The sequence below is a fragment of the Aythya ferina genome, assembly GCF_964211825.1.
Source record: "Aythya ferina genome assembly, chromosome: 1".
Classification (NCBI taxonomy): domain Eukaryota; kingdom Metazoa; phylum Chordata; class Aves; order Anseriformes; family Anatidae; genus Aythya; species Aythya ferina.
Genome location: NC_140296.1, coordinates 145921185 through 145942453, shown reverse-complemented (window position 1 = coordinate 145942453; position 21269 = coordinate 145921185). Strand labels below are relative to the sequence as shown.

General features: G+C 38.6%; 1 protein-coding gene across 8 annotated transcripts in view; it reads left to right on the top strand.

The window, feature by feature from the left end:
• The window catches only part of DGKI (diacylglycerol kinase iota), a gene marked incomplete at its 5' end in the record, with an annotated part of 213446 nt that overhangs the window by 167580 nt on the left and 24597 nt on the right, over positions 1–21269 (top strand). For all 8 annotated transcript variants that reach the window (XR_014685744.1, XM_084497769.1, XM_084497768.1 and 5 more), the window contains one exon: positions 15167–15192. Coding sequence is in view for 7 of the 8 variants with exons in the window: in XM_084497769.1 (XP_084353895.1) it covers positions 15167–15192 (26 nt within the window). The remainder of the gene's footprint in view (positions 1–15166; positions 15193–21269) is intronic.

Sequence of the window (21269 nt, the reverse complement as noted above, 5' to 3'; positions counted from 1 at the left end):
TGAAGATAAAAAGACAAAATCTACTAATACAGAGATGCCTTAAATGACTTAATTCAATGAAAGTAGAGATGAGAATGTTATCTAAAAATAATGGTGAGATTTGGAATTTTTCCTGATCGCAACCTTTTGGGGTAAAGAACAATTCGTCTGTAATGTTTCTGAGGCAGTGGTTTTCTGAGAGAAAATTATTTACACTTTTAATCAGGTGAGCCTCATGCTAATTAATTTTCAGATGGCATTTGGTTAATGATATTTTACATTTTGTTCCTCCTTCCCTTACCCTTTCTGAAGGCTCTTTGATGTGTGACCAATTTGTGGAGTGTAAAGGACATGAAAATTAGCATCTTGATGCAGTAATCTGGAACTGGGGAGGATCATATCTTAATAGGAACATCAAATCAGTGTGAAAGGTGCATACGACACCAATGGGAAGACAGTTACTTGGATTACTGGTGCTTGATCTTGAAAAAAGACAAGTATTCTGGGCTGGCTTCACAGAAGAATGTAATTGGACTCTTTCTTTGAACATGAGTGGATTCATCATCCTAATTTATTCTGTGATCAAATGGTATGGTGAGGTGGGCATGATCAATGCCTTACAGCCTGTTGCAAGTATTCATTGTTGACCATGTATTTCTTTTTGTAGGTATGTGTTTGTCACCCTGTTTTATGATGAAAGATAGAAAATAAAAACAAATAACACAACGGCGTACAAAAATGAAAAGGTGACTATTGCTTCATAGATGTTTAACCTATGTATTTTAAGTGAAGTCACTTATTTACCCATTGTTTGGAGCAATAACAACCACTCTTCCAGCGTCTGCCCACCTAACACATGTAAAGGGAATGAGTTCCAAAGCTGCTAGATTCATTGTCTGAATTGAGTGTATGGCTCGTGAAGGGTGGATGAAGGTTGGCCAGAGTGCCATCTGGCCCTGTCAGAGAAAGAAAGAAAAAGCAGCTAAAGGGGCTGGAAGCTCTTTACACTAAATAGACATTAATTAGCTAGTAATACCACCCAGGCACTGCTTTATGAGGCAATAATAACCTAGTTCCTGAGAGGAAAGAAGAAAAAGGCTAAATGCCAAGTGTTTTAACTCAACCACAAGAAACAGATCATTGCCCAGGAAATCAGTGTGACTGTACAGACATTACAAGTTTTGTTGTTGTTTTGTTTTTAAGAGAAATTTTGGTGTGGTACAAGGTGAAAAGAGCATTTGGGATACAAGGTTGCATGCAGAAAGGAAAAGGAATGCTCATCTAGTGAAAGTTAGGAAAATATGAAGAGGTCACTTGCATTTGAATGTAATGAGCAGGAGCTGCCTAGTAATAGTGAACATTTAAAGGTTTAAAGGTTGGCGAAGGACAGAAAAATTCCAGTGTTTCCCCAAAACTCTTGCACTGGAAAACTCTGCATCAGCTCTTAAATAGTCAATAAGTCTGTCCTGGTGAGTTTTGATAGTAAAATGTGAATTAGTGTTCTGGTTCAGATTTAGTTTACAGGCTAAAGCCATAAGAGTAAAATGTGTATGTTTTAACCACCTATTTGTGTACAACTAAACAAATGACTCTTCTATTGTTTAAAGTCCCAGGTGAGGCTACATGAGTAGTGATTACTTTTAGTGAAGCCTTATTTGAGTGATGGTGTAGATCACATCTCACTTTCACTGTACACTCATGTAGTCCTTATAATAGAATTAGAACATAATGAAATGCAGCGTCTGTACTCAGCTCCATTTCCTTTTTCTTCTGTTGTCTAGATACTTTTACAAATAGCTTGTAAGGCATCATTCTTATTACCTTAAGATGGAACATGAAAAAGGTGTGCTTAAATCAGCTCTCCATCTCTTGCTAGGATAGTGATATTAAAAATGAAGGATGTTAGCGAAAGAAAGATGAGGACTAAAAGAAAAGGAAAAATGCTGTATAGAAAGCTGAGAATGGTTAAGGGAAAGGTACATGTGGGTTAAATAGGAAAGTACTTTGAAGAATGCAAAAAAAAAAATAAATCATGTAATTATAAGAATGTAGCAAATAGGTAATAAATTGTTTGAGTGAAAGCAAGTTTCCTCAGTAAGACTGAGCAGTAAAAATTGATGTATCTGAATGTGGAGTCTGGTCCTGTATTTTGAAAACTCTCACTACTGTCAGTGTAATGCAGTCACAGTAGCTAAAATCTTATAGTTGCTCCTGTAAATCTTCCATTGTTCCCATTTCTTGACAAAGAAGGCACCTCTTAATTGTTCTATGCTATTGCACTCAGACATGGTGAATAGTGAATTTCAAGTACTTTATGCTCCTGATGTGAATATTTATTCTCTCCATATACTTCAATATTTTGGCCTTCTTCGTTGTTTCTGGAGATTTTCAGTAGGAAAAAAAAACGAGCAGTTACTGCTTTCCTTTGGAATTCTACCTTGATGATAGGTGCCTGCGGTTCTGAGAAGAAATATTCATGCCCTTTCACATTCCTTAAAAAAACTTACTATGTAACAATGAAAATCCAAGAGAATTGTGGCATTACTTGAGTAATTTGTTTTCAAGCTTCATTTCTTGCTATACAGATATTATTTTTTTTTCATCCTGACAAATAGCAACACACTTAAAATGGTTGAATTTGGCTTACAAAAAGAAGTGTGTTTTCTCTGTGACATCTATATCTTCAAGATCAAGCCCTGCCTGAAAAGCTTGATTCTCTTATTTTCTTAATATAGACAGTTCAGTAAAGAGATTCTCAAAAACAGGATAGTTATTTTTATTTTGTGGTACAGTCATTGTATATAAGAACAATCTGGAGACTGTAGAACTGTGGATAGAAATACTTCCCAGTGAAATTCGTACTCCTTCCAGATTGACAGCAAATAAAAATCTTGCTTAGTGCCTTGTGCTGCTTAGTAGCCTGTGGGATTTCAAAAGTTTCTTTAATGACACCTGATGCTGCTGGCATCTGTTACTATCTGGAAGCTAACTTAATTGTCCAGCTCTGACATTTTTTCTAGAAAAATTTTTCCTTTTCCTTCAAGTGCTGCTTGTACAACAAGCTTGATCATATCCAGCTGTATATACAGGGTATAGATGAATTTCTTAAATGGCATGTCATGAAACTGGAAATAAGACTTACACCTAGACAAATGTTAATTCACAAGTTAGTCTTGAATCTCTCCAACCTTGTTAATTAATTCATGTCCACTTTCCCTGGGAAATGTATCTTGTAGTGATACTCATCCCTATCATAGCCAGGATGACGGATTCCTAGACATGTCTGAATACAGTCAACTACACCTTGACCAAACTGCAGAAGAAAAGAACACAGTTTAGAGAGAAAAGCAATGCTTAAAATCATGGGGGATGGAGAGGAATATTATTACCCAAATACTTCTTTCCAAAGACTGGCCCACAAAATGTTTTTGGTGTATCCTGGGTGTATCACACACAGACTGCGCATGTGAGGCTAAACCCGAGAACAGTCATTTTCAACTCAAGATTCAAGAGGTTTTGCATGACCTTGGCCATGATGTTACCAATTCAATGACAGCTCTGGGCATGGGAAAATCATGGCATTTTGCTCTGACACCTGAAGATGCAGATACAGGACTGGGAACTTGTTACCACATACCTTCCCTGCTGTATCAGGGGATGAACCACACCTCTACAGTTATTGCACCCACCAGACCTGAGGGAACTCTGCAAACAGTGAAAATGAGATGATTCTGAAAACTGTTAATATGAACTTTTAGCAACTTGTACTGTCTCTGTTAAGTGACTGAATCCAGGGAAGACCTTCTTTAATCACCACTTCCATTAATTAATAAGATTTTGATGTCACTACTGCCAAAGTTTAGCTTTATATACAGAGAACTTGTGCTGTGTAGAAAAACATGCTTTTTACTTACTAAAATGTCTTCAATAGTCATTAGTATTTGGTACTTACACAACCTAGACACATCATCCTGACAACCCCTTTCCCAGGAATACTGAGCTTTAAGACATTGTCTTTTGCTTCTGCTCTTGTTGAGTGTAATTAGAAGAGGAAGAAACTAGAATTTGATTTTGATTTTCATGTGTATGACCTTATTTGTGCATGTGAGTGCAATGCAAATAGTTCTTATTTTTTCTTCCAGAATTAAGTCTCCAGCCTATGCTGTTAAGATGCTGAATTGCTAAGGGGTTTTAACAACAGCAGGCACATCTGAGGTGGTGGGTTTGTGTTTCTGCCCCTTCAGTATGTGATAGAGTACATCCTGTACTGTATCCTGTAGGATGTTTTTTTCTCTCGTCAGTACTTATTATCAAATAATTCTGTTATTCAGGATATAGATCCCCAGAGTGGATGGGGTGGGATTTGAGCTTCCTCTTTTCCCACCCACCTGCCCCTGAGCCCTCAGAATGAGGGCTCTTAAGGATTTTGTAGCATCTCAACTGAGATGCTGAGGATATTCACCCTGCTGACATGTTATTTTGGCAGACAGTAACATGCAAAATGTTCTTATGCACCATGAGACTACAAATTGGCATCTTAGAGAGATCTTGCTTCTAGACTGGCAAGCCACTTTCCAAAAGAGAAATGTAAGCAGTCCAGTTCTCTTCTTCTTATATGACTTGAAGCAACAGAATATGCAGGTGCTTGAGAAAGGCACCTACCTACTGGATGTTGAGAAAGTCAACTGCCATCTAGCTTGAAAACACTTACCAAATATTTCCAGTAGATAAGGCAAGGGAAATGAGTTTTCAAAGTGGAATGGAAGTTTTGGAGTGTGTTTAAAGGATGAAATTGATGTTGACAGACTACAGATAGCTGGGTGCCTTAGTTTTAAATTGTTTACCATAACAGCTATAAATCTGTTTTTGCTCTCTGGCTGACTGCCAAGGCCAAAGTAGAAAAGTTCTTTCTTTTTTCTTTTTCTTTTTTTTCTCTTTTCTCACTTCAATTTTTTTTTTTTTTTTTTTTTTTTTTTTTTTTTTTTTCATTTGCTTCCATTCTTCTGGCTTGCTTAGTTTAGCCCCTGGAGTGAGAAGCAAAATCCATGCTGAGAAGTAAAGCAGCTGTATAGCATGGAAGACAGGGGATTGTATCAAGGCAGTCACTTCTTGTACAATTGTTTTATGTTTTGCTGGGTAAAAGAAAATGACATTGGATAATTTGATCTTTAGGGCCTACTGCTGTCCTGCAAATATCAGGCATGTGGTAACTGTAACTGGCAAGAGATGGGTAGAGGAGAGAGTGGAGTTGATGATGCCACTGTGGGATATAAATGGCTTTCTGGAGTGGAAATAGCAGACCCAGGGCCCCCAGTGACATTACAGACACTGGAAGAAGGGCTAGTTAGGTTTAGTAGTGTGATACAGGATGATTGACAGAAAGGGAGCCTGTATTATTCTGGGCTTGCTTTAAGCAATCTGATAAATATAGGATAAATATTCTCTAGCGTTATAAGATTCCAGTCCAATAGATACTGGAAAAGTAGTGAACCTTGTTGTCTTAGGTAACATGTACGTATGTATTTGTGTATTCTTTTTCTTTATTTGTAAGAGTTGAAGTAAAAAAAAAATATCAACAAAACCCACCAACATCTAGGTCTTAGTTTTCTGAGGAACAGCAAGCTTGTGTCCCTGTTCTCTGTCCCTGCCATAAGGATCAGCCATCTGTTTGGAGAGGAGACCAGTTCTTAATGTGCTCTCATTCAGTACTAAGCTTTATCAAAGCCAAGGCTAATAAGCTTTTAGAGCTTCAGGGCACGGGTGTGATGCATAGTCCTGTACATATGTAACACATGCATTTAAATACATAGTGTGTCCAATCTTTCACACTAGGACATCTCATAATTTGAATTCAGACTGTATTTATTGACTTCCTATTCATATTCTTAAGTTCTGGCTTAACAGGCCTGCAACAAGAATAGAAAGGTAATATTGTAAAACAAACAAACAAAATAAAACAAAACCAACAACAAAACAAACAAACAAACAAAAAGCTGCTCTAAATTATCACACAGAAGCACTACTTTGTCTGAATTGACTGTGTTACACTCCTAAAAGCTAAACCTTTGCCAACTTTCTCTAACTCTTTAGATATCTACATGTTTTAATTTCAGCTGTGCCTGGAAACTGAAAAGGCAAGTGTCAAAATACTATGCAGAAAAAGTTAGAGGCTAAGCACAGTCACGTGAAATAGGTCGTTGTTTGAGGTTTGCAATTTAGTGTTTTGGACCCACAAAGTTCACAGTATTTTGATGAGGCTGAGAGCAATATTTTGACATGAATATTCACTGGAATCTTGAATTAAAAGTGATTTTTTTTCACTAGGGCTGCTTGAAAAATATCTTGGTGATCTGTTTTTGCTTGGTGTAGTTGTGTGTGTGCCAGAGGTTTATTTCTACGGAAAATGTTGCTTTGTTGAAAAACTACTTGTGAATATGGCCTGGGTTTAACATGCTCAGGCTGAGGAGAGACTCTCCAGTTTGTCTGGGAACTGTTGAGGATGAGGAAGCTCTTTTCCCAGGTTGGGTGTCTTGGCGTTGCTGCCCTTGTTCTTCCATGCCTTGGTTGCATGTTCTAGGTCCCTGGCTGCAGCCTTAGATGTCACGATGTAGAAGACACTGTCTGTTCTTGAAAAGCCTGATAAAGGTTATCTTGAGCAAGAGGAGAAAATCCTGACATCTGGAAAATATTCAAAGTGAGAGGGAGAAAAGTTGTCCCTGCTTGCCTGCTACCCCTCTGTGCTGGGAAAGGAGCACTAAAACCCACAGCTTTGTCTCAGGAGCTGAGACTGAGTGAGCATTTAGCAGTTTTGGCACAGAGGTGTGTGTTTGAGAGTGAAATACATGAAGAGTGGGGCCGTAGCACATAGCCTAGCTGCAGTTCCTGGCAGCGTTGATGCCCATGGGCAAGCAGACACAGATGGACCTGGCTAAATTATGCCAAGAGCTGAAATCAGAGAGCCAGAGGTGGCTTAGAGCCAGTATAACCCTGACTCCTAGATTCTTGTTTGTCTGCCAGGCCTCTAAAAGTGTAGCACAAAACCATATATGAAACTCCCATTACAAAGTTTTATTCTTCATTATTTATCCCATAGCAGAAGTGTAAAGAGCTCAGCAATTCTGCTCTGCCTAGGATTATAGAAAGACCTGTGTGTTATTTTCATTAACTGAAGTTTTTTGTTTGTTTGTTTGTCTGTTTAAATCGATGGTAAACAAGTGAGGTTTGCTTGATGCTTAGCACTTGTGAAAATCAGGCCACTTATTTATGAACATTATTGCAAGCACCTTTTTGTAAAGGATTCCTATGTTTCAGTCTCCCTTCTCCCAAAACCACTAAAGGCAATTTACCAGGAGTCACTGGTTTGCTTTGTGGTAACAAACATACCACTTAGGGCAGTTTCTAAGCTGTTTAGAAACCAAAGATGGCCTGAAATTATTTGGATGGTGTCTCAGGATACCAAGCTGCTGTTGTGCTTTCCCTTTATCCAGCCTCAGGGCAAAACTGGGATGTGACTTAATCAGGGTATACCTAATGTGCAAGCAGTGTGGCTGGCATGACTTTGCAGTTACCAAAAATCAATTGTTTCTTTGTGTTAAACAAAAAGTTAAGGTTGCAAAAAAAAAAAAAAAAAAAAAAAAAAAGACATTTGAGGTAATCTTTTCCTGAGAAATGTAAAAGTACACAAATTGGTTATTGAGAAAAGAAGTCAGATGTTTTGCTACCTGCTTGTTCTTAACATCTTTTTTTTTTTAATTAAATTTCATGTAGGAAGTTAAGGTGGTGCTTATATCCAGCAGCCAGTTCCTTAACAGTCTGTCATTTCAACTGAATATTGAATGATCTGTCTAGATCTCACTTTATTTTTTTAGGGCTAGTGCCACATCAGCCACTGCCTTTCTTTTGCCTCTCCTCCTCCAATCTCTCCCCCCACCCAGGATTTGTTCAACAATTGTCAGAGTAGACCAGTGAAAATTTTAAAGATTTAATTCAAGTCTGGAAATGGAAGAATACCTATTCAAAGAGGCTTGGATAAGCCTTCTTAAAACCGAGTGTCTTATGTTCCCCTGAGATACTTTGGTGTCATGTGATGGTGAGAGAAACAGGAGCCAAGTATTAAAACAAAACAAACAAACAAAAAAATCACCTAGATCACCCTACATTGATCATGCTGGTCATGCTTTTTTTTTTTTTTTTTTTTTTTTTTTTTTTTTTTTTTTCTGGAAAAGCCTTCTTCTCTATGGATGCAATACAGTTTTATTAACTTATGTTTTGATGGTGATTCCAAGGTAAAGCATTCTATTCTAATACGGACATTAGAACATTCTTCCCTGCCCTGCCCTCCTCTCTTAACATTTTGTTCTGAGATTTTTTTATTCCTTAGTTAAGCAGCAATTCCCAGAACACTCCTCTGGGTGTCAGTACAATTTCAGGTATAGCAGCATTGTGGTGCTCCACACCTTCATTCAAAGTATTTTACAGTGGACAGAGAAATACAGTAAATGCTAAGAGGTAAAAATTTAGATAGTGGTGAGACAAGATATGGAATGTTTAAGGGACAGACATGCCTGAGACACAGTAAGGAATACATCAGAGCTGTCTTCATTTTTGTAAGAAGCACCAGGTTACAATCCTGCATGTTGGGCTGTTCATGAACAGCCTGAGGCAGCAGTTTATGTGCAGGTATAGACTGAGGCTGCAGGAAGAAGCTACAGAGACACCAGAAAAAATGCTATGCTGATCTTTGTCTTTAACAGAATTAGAAAAAAATTAGATTCTCCAGACTGTTGGTACAGATTAACAGGGTATGTCTGAACAAATTTCTGCAAAATAATAAAAAACTTGGATGGAATTTTTTAGATTTAGGGAGCATAGCTGGTCAGAATTTTCCTGCATGCAACAGACAGTGTTGCCATTGCCTATTTATCATCATTGCATATGAGAAATATCTGAGAGAAAAGAATGACAGAAAAGCTGGAGTAATAGTAGAAGAAAGCCTTGTAGAGAGGTTTATAAGATAGTTGAAAAAAATAGGTCAGAAAAGACCTCTGAAGGTCTAATGCACACCCCTGCTTGAAATAAGTCGTGTTGTAGATGAAGATGTTCAGAGGCTGGTCTGGTTGAGTTCTGAATGTCTGCAAGGCTGGAGATTCAACAATCTCTTTGCACAACCCGTTTTCCCCTTTGGTCATCTGCATGATAACTTTTTTTTTTTTTTCCCCTACTATCCAATTTTCCATGTTTCAACTTGTGACTGTTGCTTTTCATCCTGTTTTTCCTCCTCCTTCTTACTTCAAGAATGCTCTCATTTCTTTATACCTTCCCATTAGATAGCTGAAGGCATCAATAAGATTTCTCCCGAGCCTTTTCTTCGTTTACTGAATGACTCTAGCTCCCTCAGCCTCTCCTTGCCCTCACCATCTTTGTGATAATCACTCCAGTTTGTCAATGTCTGTCTTGTTTCTGGGAAACTCCAGACTCAGCACAATACACCTGATGCAGTCTCGCAAGTACTGACTAGAGGGGAAAAGTCCTTTCCATCTACCTTATGTCTATGCTCTTGCGAGTACAGCCCAGTATACAGTTGGCCTCCACTGTCATGAGATCACGCTGTTGATTGACATTCAATTTGTGGTCAGCTAACATCATACGCCCTTTTCTGAAAAGCTATTTTCCAGCTGGTAGCCCCTAGCCTGCCTTTTTTGCATGGGTTTGTTCCTTCCTAGGTGCAGGACTTTGAATCTGCCTTTGTTGGACTTGCTAACCCATTCTTCCAGCCTGTCAGGGTTGGAATTGGGCATGTGTAGGTTGAAAGGTGGGGAAGCTCTCAGTAATTCCTAGACTTGTATTTTCCATCAAGTGCCGTTGAAGAAAATAGTGTTGTCCAGGCTGAACACTATATTTAACTCTCATTGGGTTTCTCCAAGTAGGAGATGCTGAGGGAGCAGGAAAGCAAGCAGTTCTGCTCTTCTGCCAGTAAAATACAAGGAACCATCTGCAGCAAGGGCTGCAGGAAACTTGCCAGTCCCAGAGGGATTGATGCAGAGTGGTAAATGAGGGCGTTTCTTTGCCTTTATTTGAAAAAATACTTAATTTGCTAAAACTTTTCTTTCATTACAACTGGAGAATATGTGAATAAATGCCACGGGGATGCCACTGTCAGTTCCAAAGAGATGTATGCAAAAAATGAGGAGGAGTGGGTTTAATCTAAAAGCTCTTCCCTTTCGTTGCTCACAGGCAGGTATTGTCAGAGTGAATGAGAAAGTTTGCAGAAATACATTGCTTAAGCAGGGAAAAAGAGGAATGGTCATAAAACCCAGCAGAAAGGCTGCACATGGATTGTTATTTGGCCTTTAAATTCTAAATGGCTGGTTTTAGATAGACCTGGTGCAGATGCTTTCTGCTACAGGTTTATTGATTAAAATAGCTGCTTTACATCAGCTCTGGGTTTGTTTCTCCAGAGGCTTTGTCTTCATGAATAATGTACCCAGTTCCTGAAATTTTGTTAGAATTTGTCTGCTGGAGGCTGGCTGTGTTTCTCTAGGTTCTTAAGCCTTGGTTGACTAGGCTCTAAATTGTGACAGTCCCTGCCCTGCCTTCCTTGGAAATGAATATTCCCTCTTTCATCCCTCCAGTGCTGAATAAATCTTGTGCTTGCACATTGGAGAGCGCACTGGGAAACAGCTGCAAGTGTTTGGCTGTTTGGGGAAGGTTTGCATGATGCTGAAGGCTGTCTTGGCTATACTGGGGATTAGAGTTTTGCCAGTAATTGATCCCAAGCCTGTAAAAGTGGAATGATTCCAGTGTGCTTTGGATCAGACCCTGAACTCTGAAGCACGGTGCTGCTTTAGGTGGGCACATCTCATGCCGTCAGTACCATAAGTCTTCCAATTTCCTGGAAGCATCTCATGACTGTATGATTAGAAGGCTTTTTACATTGTTATTCAGGCTTTTTTGTGCATTCTAAATATTTACTGGGAGGGCTTTGTGCATTTCATGTACGAACAGAAAGTACTGCTTTGTTTGCATAAGGAATGGTGGAGCAGGTAAAGTGCAGCTTCCACTTCAGACTGAGGCTTGCAAGGGCTGATATGTCTTCTGAGCAGAGCTTGCTACTTTGCAGCAGGAAGAGAACGCCACTGCAGGACCTGTAGCAAAAAGAGGGGTACAAACAGCATGGAAAGAAAATGGAGGTGGTAACATTATTTCTGTCCTCCTCTCTTCTCATCCTCTTCCTTATCATCACAGTAAAATTTGTCTAACTAGTCACTAAAGCAATAACTCTTCATAAAGCCAACACAGGGCAGGGGAGAAGTCAAGTTGCTACCTTTTTGTGAAAATATTAGAAATTGAGCTTCCCTTTCACACTTAAGTGTGTGAAAGTGCATTGCTGGTAAAAGAATGTCACAATTCTGAAAATGTAGCCAGCCATAGACATTCTATCCTCTTTACGCTCTTCTGGGAAGGATGGGGTGGTGGGGTGATGAGCCTAGAAGCTAATTTTAGCAGCACCGTTAATTTTCTGCAAGTTACATTTCCAGAAGGTAAGAACACAAGCAAGTAACTGTCGATATGAGAAAATAAGCAATTCTGTTCTGAAATGGCTAAGATTAGGATATTGCAGTGCCTGACGCTTTTCCTGTTTTTTTTTGTTTGTTTGTTTGTTTGTTTGTTTGTTTGTTTTTAATTTAATTTAATTTAATTTAATTTAATTTTATTTTATTTTAAGCAAATGGAAGTCTTTTCTTGATTTCATTTGGTAAAGTGTATTTATCCAGGTGGGGGCAAACATCTTGACATCATATTAGTTCTTCTGAAATATCTCTGACTTTTCTCTATTTTTTTAAGACATGGAAGTTGTGAGAATGATAACTTGACTCTTTATGACTGTAAAACAACTAAAATCATACTCAGAGGGCAGCTGCCAGAGGCTAGCTAGATGTTTTCTTTGTGGACATTAGCAGCTGAGAATCCACCCTTCTCAGGACACCCATTTGGTGACCATTGCTGCCACAGTATATCCCTCGCACTTCTTAAAGAACTGAAAGAAAGATGTGTGACCGGAAATATGAGCATCCACCAGATTTTTTGCTGTCAGGCAAGCCCCCTGTGACTGTAGAGTGAGTGGATGTGGTTTAGAGCAGGTCATTAGGCTTTCTTTCTTTCCTTCCTCCCTGTCATAAGCATGGGGTAGCCCAAACAGTGCATAAAGTGCCCAGCACTATCAGCCTGGACTCTAAAAAAACTCAGCAGCCTCACTTCCTTATGCTATAGTTACAAGCAAGACTTCCCTGGGCGTAGTTAGGACAGTGCTTGAATGCTTTGGAAAAATCTCTCCTGCTTAAATGCATGGCCTGAAATTGTAGGAGAGTGTTGAAAGTCTGCTCTACTCTTTGCCAAAATGCTCTTTCTGTGAGTAGTGGAATAAAGGAAGCCTAGTTTATTATGGTTCATCCTTCAATATCACACATTGTGGAAGCTCTTGTTGAGGCTTTCCTGTGGCTGAGGTATTCAGAACCTCTCTTTGTGTCTTCAAAGCTACCTCAGAAAGTTTGAGCGCATGTTATTGCATTTCCTTGTGAAAGCAATAATTGGGTCTCTGCCCCCTCTGTTAAAAATGGATTAAGTCAGCCAACGGGCTCAAATTTTATTAGGTTGAGGCAGAGATATACACATAATCAGAGCACCTTGGTGTGTGCATAGACCTTATTTTCTTAGGATACCAGCCTATGGAAAAGATGCTTGATGAAGCTTTACAAATGAAAACACTGCTAGTAGTGACAGTACTACCTGTTAGATTACTCACTGTTTAACCACTAAGTTCAAGGAATGCAAAAAAGGATCAGAAGTACATGGGATTAGCATTTTTTAAAATACATTCTAATTTTGGGCTCATTAAATGCGCACAAACATTTTTCATTTCTCTTTTCAGTGTTTGTATGGAGATAGTCACGTTATTGCAATAGTATCTCTTTATTTTTTAAGGGGCAAGTAACATCTGGTTTACCATACATAATGATGATCTAAATTATGTGATAATCCAACTGTTTAGTTTATTTTATTGTTTCACATAAAGATCTAAAAGGTGATGAAACTGTGCAATTAAGAAATGAAACAAAGGAATAAATTCCTCTGATACTGTGGGATACTGTGTTTGGAAATGGGTCTAGTGTCAGGATAGGTGAACTAAGGACCCTGGCATGACTCCTGCATGTAAAAATATCTTTAAGAACCTAAGCATTACACCTTTTGATATGGCCCATTCTGCATGGTGTAACCTTTTAGGAAATTCTATGTCTTGAGTTTTGACTCATAAGGGCTTCTGCTGAGGGTTGGCTTGCTGATTAAAGCTGTGGGAGTCTGAGTGATGCCTACTAATCCTCTGGGTTACCTGCATTCGTACCATATTTCCAGAGACATGGCTGAAGTTGAAGGGCATAGCTGGTTTGGTTGGCAGCAGAGTGGGAAACATAGTTATGATGTGCAGCAGTAGTGCGAGGATTTAATAGGAGTAGGGATTAATTAATTCTGATCCATACAGATACATTGGCTTCTAGCACAGTCAGAATCTTAATTAGGTAATCACATTTTTCCTTTCACAGTGACTGTTGCTCCAGCCATGCTGTAACTCTTTCATCTCTTTCTCTGCAATTTTATATTTTAAAAATAAAAATCTGCATACCTCATTAGGAAAACTTCCTTTTTTTTTTTTTTTTCCTTCTTTCCATCCACATGTGTGCATATCTGTTTCTGATGTCCTATGATCATTCAACCTTACCTTTCAAACCCCTATTATGGAATAAGATCAAGAATCCTTCCCCAGCTCCTCTGTTCCTCTAAATCCAGGATTTCCAACCCTTTGCTTTCCCTCTATCCCCCACTGACTCAGTTAAATATATATCTTTTCTTTCCCCTTTTGTTCCTTGTGTACTTTATTTTCCCTTCTCTGGCTGATTTTCAGATGTCAGCTTTGATCTGTTTGTTGACGACTCTAACAGTTTTAAATTTTTAGTAATTTGTTAGTTTTGTATATTGGTGCAGAATTAAATATATATTGGAAAGGAAGCATGAGTTGTTCCATTCACTGCAGGAACAAACTTCTTGTTACCTGTGTGGGAAGACTTTATATGCAGTTGAAAATCATTGTCAGAGAGGCGCTGAGGCAATGATCCAATCCACTGTGTTGTCAAACTGAGTCTCAATGAGCAAGGCATATCCAGATTTGGCTGTACAATTAGCCCAATTTTTCTGAGCCAAGCTATTGCAGCAAAGGCAAAAATGAAGGGCCAATAATTTACACCTCTTATGTTCTTTTTGTCATGTATGTTGGGCAATACGATGAGGAGTGAGTTCTTTAGTGAAGGGAACTGTGAAACAGATCCCTGAAATTTAGTGGGGACCTTCTGTTTATCAGCCAGAGCACTGAGATATCCCTCATGTTTTATAATGCCTTGCTCTTGGAGTATTGTCAGAGGTTTAAGTCAATGGTAGGGTATCCTCTAACTCTTGCATTGGTGCTGTTAAGTTTATTTTTGCAGCACTTACATCTGTCCAGAGAGTGTTGTTTTTTTTTTTTTTTTTTCTTTGTCCATTTCTGTTGCCTTTGTGAAAGCAGCATTGGCTTATTATTATTATTATTAATTCATTAATTATGAGTAGTAAGAGAAATGGCCTCCTTAGTAACTGCTATTTCCTCTGAGGCTGTTATTTCTTACACCACCTCTAGCTGTGAGGTTTCCTCCCGGCTTGCACTTAATTATGGTCCCTTTGATAATCTCTGGGGGATCAGGACTTTCTCAACAGGAACATCAGCTATTTTTGACAGTAACAGTAGTAGGTAAGTTCTTTGCCATGTATCCAAAAGAAACTATTTTCCTGAGTGCTTAATAGTGAGATCATGGTCTTATGAACATAATTCTATATGGCCGCTCTGGTCTGCAGGACCTGCTGCTAGAGAAGGTCTTTGCATTTTTCTGCACATTTTTTTTGTTAGCTGTCTTCCATTCCTTCCTTCTAAGTAAGCCCAGGAATAAAACCTTTCAATTCCTCCATATCCAATTCCCCACAGTACAATTTGAAACTTCTTTGTGACCTTTTCATGCCAAAGTTTGATTGGACTTTGTGTTTTTTTTTTTTTTTCTTTCTTTTTTTTTTTCCTTTTTTTTTCTTTTTTTTTTTTTTTATATTTCAGGTCACCCGTCTCTTCAGAAGATCAAGGTAAGATCTGTTTTATGTATACAAATAACATTAAAAATGAGATTAATGACAGTTGTGTTGGGCAAAAATGACTTTATAAAAATGAAAGTTCAATGTTGCTCAAACATTCACACCTAGACATGAAGTACTGGTTCATTTAGTTGGGCCTGGCAGAAGCTAAGGCTATGCTGACTTATTTGTAAAATGAATCTTGCTCAAGCAACCCGAACCATTGGAAGTGTTTGCAATTCATACACATGACTGCATAGAGAACCTACGGAAAGTTATTTGTGGACTTAAAGAACGATACATGGTTTTAGTGAAGATGAACTGATCTCTTATGGCTCACAGGACAGTACTTTTGTAACAGAGTAGAGAGGATTATGCTTTAAAGGCTTGAACCTAAGTTATCTTGGGTTACCTCAAAAATAAAATCAGTAGCAGGGTATGGAATTTAGCACAGCTAGGAGCTTCTACATGTAAAAATATCATTGTTTGAGTAGCAAGAGTTGGAGGCTATGGTAATGTGCTTGTTCTGAAGAAGGCTGAAGGGTTTAATCTTTCCCTATGGACTAAAGCAGAAGAATGCAGTGACTAGCTGATTAATAACTTGACCAACTTAGGTTCTTAGAGCTAAGTTGTACATATATCCCTTTAGAGGACATTAAAGTATGGTGGCACTGATACTGAGGTCCAGAGGCATGCTGCAAGTCAGGAGGGAATCACACTGGCAGAGTTGCACAAGGAATGGGGAAAAAAAAAGAGGAGAATGAAACTGAGAGGGGAAAGTTCATTATGTAGCTCTGAATCTGTAATATTATTTTGGACTGCAAAAGAAATAAATATCTTTTTTTTTTTTTTTTTTTTTTTTTTTTCTGGCATCCAAATTATATGCAGTTACAAAATCAGCAAAATTTCCGGACAATACAATAAGCATTATTGAAGAAAGGTCCAGATGTGAAATAGCAAAGACAATTGCATATGAAGATGTAAGGGGAGTCTGAGCATGGAAATGTGTGGAGTGCTACACAAGTGAGCAATAAAAATACTAATTGAGGTTTTGTGGGACTCTAGAGATGCTACAGAGTGTAACTGATGTATGTTTGCTTGGAGTGGGAGGTTACTAGTTAGGTATTGACCCGCATTGTCCTTTGCCTCAACTGAGACCTTTTTAATCCAGTATAGTGGCTGTCAAACATACCATCATTAATTTTTTTTTTTTCTATCTCCTTGACATGTTATTTCTTAGTAAAGAAAGCTATAGGAATGGATAAAGAGGTTAGACCAAAGATCCACCTAGTCCATTCCTACTGCCTGATAGCAGTGGATCCCCTGACAAGATGCATGCAGTTTGACTTTGCTGCTCACTCTACTTCCAGTGATTTGCAGCACACTGACTTTGTGAGCGAAAGGTAGCTTTCTTATTTAATAGTTCATCTGTGTTTTATCATGACTATATCTTCTTAATACAAAGTACTAGAGACGTGTGAGATGTTAACAGTATTTACCATTTCCCTAGCCCTCAGAATAAATTTGAAAACATTATGGTTTATTATGCTGTTTCAAGATCAGGACTTAATCTTCTTAGTGGATAAGATTGTTAGTGATAGACTGCTCTTGCTTTTCCATTTCCCTTCTATTTATTCTATTGCTTCATTTTTTATCTATTAATGGAGAAACAGACAGTGTAGAATGTATTTCCCACTATAACTTTAAACCTCAGTATTTTCTACTATCATAATGCATTCCTTCTTTCCAGTATTTTTATACTGTTCTATTCTTTCTCAAAATCTTCCTGTTTTCCATCTACCATCTGCTGCGAAGGGTCTGGCTTTTCAGCCTTGATAAACATCTCAGAGTAGCCTCCTCTTTCTCACTCTTCCCTTTCTGCTTTAAGAAACCTTCTCTGAAGTGCAGGATGAAAGGCCAGTGTCTCCTTGACCAATTACTGATGGCGTAGTGCTAGTTATTCAAATTTTTATGTTTCATGACTGTGACATATCTGGCTAGATTTGTCAAACATTTAAATATGTAAGAATGTATCTCAAACACAAAAGATTTCCCATGCCCCAATGATTTTTTCAGAAAGAGAGGACCAATACCTTGGATTTCCTCTGCCCTGCTGTGCCACATGCAGACCATGGTAAATGAGCACAATACCAAAAGGAAAACATGACAGATGTGCTGTACCACAAGCTGATTTGAGCCTAGGTGCTTCTCAGCCCACTTTAAGCATAACTGAGAAAGCATTTCAAATTAGTCTTTGATCTGAAATCTATCTAAGCACAAAATGAGCTAATCCACGACAGAGCTGAAAATTTCTCTCTGACCTGTCTGCCTTTTAAAGTGTTTATGCACACTTCTGCTGGCATATTTTTCTTGGAGTAGGGATCCAGGAATCAGTATTAGGACTTTTATTTTCACTAATAACCAGTACTCAACTGTCTGCTTATTCAACATGTTAAACAGTTATAAGTTGATTTATAAGCCAGTATTGCTTTGGGGTATATAGCGGGTTAAAATCCAACCATAGAATAATCTACGTCAATGCCATCGCGTTTTTCAGCTGGTTTTCCCTATTACGAGGCACCTTTCTAGTGCTGATTTACTGATGTGTTGGCCATAACCGAGAAAAGACACTTTCTCTGTTGTGTTGGATCTTTTATATTAACTTCCCATTTGGTTCCTGGTCTTTGTTTTTTCTTCTTTAATCTTCGGTATTTTTTTTTTCCCCTAAAATTTCTGTGTTTTTCTTTCCCATCATCCTTGTCTTCCTTTTCAAATGTCTCTTTCTCCTTGTCTATGATCTTCTGGTTGCATTGTGAATAGGTTCTTGCATTGTGCTCATCACTTTGGTTTCTCAATGTTCAGTGTTCAGCACCTGCTTCCTGTTTCTAGTTGTAAGCAGTAGTTTTAGCATCTGTAGTGTAGTAACAGAGTTGCTATCAGAATTAGCATCTTATATGTCACTTCCATTAATCCCTGAAAGGACAACGCATTGTGCTGTATGAGGAGAGGGTGAGGATAAAGCACCATCTGTCTGGGACTGGGCATCTATTGAACAATTGTAGTAGTGCACAATGCTCCTTGTTGTGAACACGTGTTAAAGGCACCTTTATCAGCTACAAAACAGAAACACTTTAATTGCCACAGAAAGGGAAACAGTGCTAATAGAAAATCCCAAGCCTCACAAGCAAACAAACAAAATCTCTCAAAGATTTTGAGAAGGTTTTTGTCTTTGTCTTTGGTACAGGTATTTAGGAAATGAGTATTTAAAGAATGAAATTCATCCACTTTCTTTGTTTTTAAACAAAACAAAGCACCAAAACACAAAAAGAACAGATAGAAAAGCTAACCCCAAATTCCCTAATTGTCTGACAAAATGGAACTAGCTAAGTAAAATTCAAAGCATAGTAGTTTAGAGAGGAGCTTAGAGTGGAAGCCCACAAAACTGAGCTTTTTGCCTTTTCTTCTAGCAGATGAGCTTTATGTTGCATCAGCATAATTTCTAGCAGGCTCTGCTATGTTAAACTTAATATCTTTTTGCTGCATTACATTCCAAATTCATGAGGGAGTAGGGCACAAATGAGAAATTAAGGCAAGAGGCAAATATATTCAAAGGAGATATTTTGGAGACAGTCAGTTATTACATTGTCATAATATGACACAATGGGTGAAGATGAAGAGTGATTTTCTTTTTGAAAAGACAAACGGAGACACCCAAAGATCTCTCAGATTCTGTCAGGGAATGCTTTTATGATAGTCACCCAGTCTGGATATATTGTCCTTAGGAGGTATTTTTGCAGAGCTAGGGGTACATTAGAAGTGAAGTGGGGGTTAAATGGTGACCTTCAAATTAACATTTTTTGAAGAATTTTCTACAGGAATTGCTTGGCATAGTTTCAAACTGGAAGCTTAGGGTTGGAGATACAAACCTCTAGATGCCCCTCTGGGAGAAGAGAGCTGCTGTATGAATTACAAGGAAGGGAGTGATCAAGTGTTTATACAGAAGGTGGTGACAATTCCATTCCATACAGCAAAATGCTTTGCTGTCCAATACAAACTTCTCCCTTTGAGGCAGGATGTGCTGTGCTTTATGGTGTGTACTCCAGTACTGTCTGCCCCATTAAGGAGAAGTCAGAACCCGTGAAAAATAAGAAGGCTGTAGGAGTCTCATAAAAGAGCACAAGAGCTGAGAACACACTGGCACATGAGGATTTCCTGTTCTCCCTGGAAGCCTTGGGAGGCTGGCCTTCATGCTGTCAACATTCTTTCCTATTTTTGGAGTTACTGTTAGTCTTGCTAGTCATAGTTTGCAAAAGAACAGTCTCCTCAGGAGTTTTTTGTATTTTTTATTTTTTTTAAGTATTCTGCTATCTGAATAAAAGGAAGAGCAGAGAACTTCAGAGGAACCTAAACCTCTCAGTGCTGGTAGAATCATTTAAAAAAAAAGAAAAAAAAAAAGCACCTCTCTTTTATACACCATATTCCATCATTCCATCAAAAGAGAGTGATGGTTTTGCACAGCTCCAACTGAGAAGCTATATTCTTCAGAGTGATGTTGCAGCCATTTACCTAGCAACAAATTAAGATGTCTTGGAATGCTTTCACTGCCCAAATCAAAGACAGTGCTGTGGGGGGGCTCCTGACTGCAGGTATTTATTTTGATTAATTAGCCACTTTGGGAAGAAAGCCCTCCTGGACAGTGTTTTGAAAGTCTGTCTGTGGCCAGCTGAGCCAACAGTTGTGTGGGGATCTGCTCTGAATTTGTTCACTCACTTCTCAGCTCAGCAGAGGGTGGGATTGGTGTATAGCCATGGTACCTATGGCAAGAGAAAGTGTTCTGTCAAACCACTCCTCCAGGCATGAGGGAGATCCTCTTAGTCTGAAATCTTTAAAAGGTGCCCACACCCCAGCTCCTATAATATCTAAGCAGGCTGAGGGATCAGTAGGCAGCTGGGAGGGAGAGATCTGGCAGATGTGGGCATCTGAATGACTTGCAGAGGAAAAATGGGAAATGTTTCTTTCCCATTGGCCACTATCTTTATCCCTTTCCTCTTAGAAGGAAGTAGGAGCAATGAAAGTGTTGTCTGGATCAGGGGCCCTGTTTTCAAGCAGAAGCCCTGAGTAATCTTGCAATGTACTTCACTCCTGGTTTTTGTTTCTGGTGGAGGCAGTGATGCTGTTTGTGGTCAGATAAACGTGGTAACCTATTAATGTAAAAGAGGAAAACAATTCCCTCCACCCACTCAAGACCTCCTCCAGCAAATAAATGCTTGAATTGACTTTCAGATTATTTAGTCCTACTATGAAGACCTATTTGCTGAAGATGAGTTACTTAGATATTCCTAGGCAAAGGCACTGCAGCCAGCCTTGCAGTGGCAAAAACCTGAAGGGATTGCGATAGGAGTGCCTAGGATAGGAATGATCTACCAAGTTAGGAAAGGGGGAGGGATAGCATGACTCACAGTGTTCCTTTTTTGTTATGCTTTCTTATTTTTAAATATAAAAATAAATCACTGCTTAATCATTTTACCTAGAACTCCCTTCCTGCCAAAGTAATACAACCCTACTGATAAAGTGGCTGCATTAGTCAGCCGAAGTCTCCCTGCCTGGTGTTCTTGCTTGATCAGAGACATTCTCTTCCACCACATCACTCCTGAAAATGACAGTAATTGTTCCTGTCTTGGCTTAAAAATAAAAATGGTGGATGGGAAAAAGGAAAAAAAAAAGTCACGATGCCTGCCAGATAGTACGTTTATCTGCAACTCTTTTTTTTTTTTTTTTTTTTTTTTTTTTTTTCTTGACCATTTATAAAGGAAGTCCTTTTTCCTTATGGTTATCCTTTCTCTTTGTAAAACTGATTGAAATGGTCTTGCAGGAAAAGTTCAGCATTAGTGTTTGAATACTTCCACTCCTAACTTTTAATTGCACTCTTAGCTCAGCACCAATGCCACATAAACAATTCAGGGTGGACTCTAATTGGCATCAAATTACCTTTAAACTAGTCTGACAGTGCAAATGGGACCTTAAAGACAGTTTGAGTGTAATTTACATCTGCTTGAAAGCCTCTTTATCCTTCCAGAGTTTTATGAAGG